The sequence below is a fragment of the Benincasa hispida genome, chromosome 4, assembly GCF_009727055.1.
Source record: "Benincasa hispida cultivar B227 chromosome 4, ASM972705v1, whole genome shotgun sequence".
Lineage (NCBI taxonomy): Eukaryota > Viridiplantae > Streptophyta > Magnoliopsida > Cucurbitales > Cucurbitaceae > Benincasa > Benincasa hispida.
Genome location: NC_052352.1, coordinates 61003324 through 61004710, shown reverse-complemented (window position 1 = coordinate 61004710; position 1387 = coordinate 61003324). Strand labels below are relative to the sequence as shown.

The window sequence follows — 1387 nt, the reverse complement described above, 5'->3', positions numbered from 1 at the left end:
TAATTTTTTTTGGAAATACTTAAATTAGCTGAAGTTCATTATATCTCGACAACAATACAATTTACCACCTCAATTATGAATTGAAAATTTGGGTTTAATTGTTTAGAAGTGCATCAAATAATGGTGTGACTAGAAAATCTTAACTGACGAACAGAATTCTAAGTAGGTATCAGCTGGCTGAGTTTGAGGTATGTAATAGACACTTTGGTTTAATTAATCGATATACCATTAGAAAAGATTTATCTCATCAGTCTTGAAATTTGCAGCTTTGTGTTCTTGGCAATCTTTGCCCCGAAACTGTGGAAGAAGCCATTGCCATGGTACCATCTTTGAAGGTATTTTTTTCGTTTTTTTTGTGCTTATATTTTATAGCAAGTATCGATCGTTTTTATGCTGCTTGTAACCGGTAGTATATTTATTGATATTTTGCTTATCATAAATAGGTACAACTATTTTGGAAGTTCACTATTATAATAATCTTTCAACATTGAACATGCATCAGATATTAAAATTGTAAAAACTTTAAAACTAAGATATAATCTCCTTTTTCTTTTTCATTTTTAATTTGAGAAAGATTTAAAAAATGTTTCGATCAAAATTATTTATGAATGTTTTTGTTTTTGTTGGTTTTAGACTAAGGGAAGGGTTCATGATGATGAAGCAATCGAGAAGATGTTGAATGATCTTTCATTAATCAAAAGATTTGAGTAGTTACCTCTTAAATATGTGTAAATTCATTTCTAATGCAGAATTATTGTACTCTTATCTAATATAAAATTATGATTTTATGGGTGATTTTGTAATTAGGATCCTAATTCGACTTAAGGTGTGGAGTGATGACATTTTTGTCATGGTTTTATAATGTACTTAAGCCACGTTTAACTTCTTCATTGTATTAATCATGAACTTTCATCTTTATGAGGATTTCTTTGATATGTGTTTGCCCTCTAGAAAAAATTTGAGTGGTTATTGAATATTTCAATCTTTTTATTCTTATTTTTTAAATCATTTGGATGGTTCATTTTTAGAGATTATCTAATCTAATTTTGGAAAGATTTTATTAATTTACTTGGTCAAATTTATAATACAGAGGCATACTAATTATTGTGCCAAAACCAATTTAGCAATTTAAAGTTGGTTTTTTGTAGTGTTGTAAATGTTGATGAATGAATGTTAAATGTTTTGACTAAAGTAATTTTGAATTATTTTCAATTGAAAAAACAATCTAAAATACCAAAACAGCATCAGATTGGCACTCATATTTACGTGGACAATGACAATTGTAAATCGGTCCAATTAGCCTAACAAATGGGCAAAGGTGTGTGGTGAATTGAAAAAAAAACTTATAGAAGAAGAGATTTTATGTATAATTATTTTTGGGATTTTT

The 1387-nt window shown here is 27.8% G+C and overlaps 1 protein-coding gene across 1 annotated transcript in view; it reads left to right on the top strand.

The window, feature by feature from the left end:
* The window catches only part of LOC120075506 (DNA-directed RNA polymerase II subunit 4), a 4051-nt gene extending 3101 nt beyond the window's left edge, over positions 1 to 950 (top strand). The window contains exons 5-7 of the mRNA XM_039028957.1: positions 155 to 188; positions 267 to 335; positions 634 to 950. Of these exons, the coding sequence (XP_038884885.1) occupies positions 155 to 188; positions 267 to 335; positions 634 to 711 (181 nt within the window). The 3' untranslated portion in view covers positions 712 to 950. The remainder of the gene's footprint in view (positions 1 to 154; positions 189 to 266; positions 336 to 633) is intronic.
* The last annotated feature ends 437 nt before the right edge of the window (positions 951 to 1387 follow it).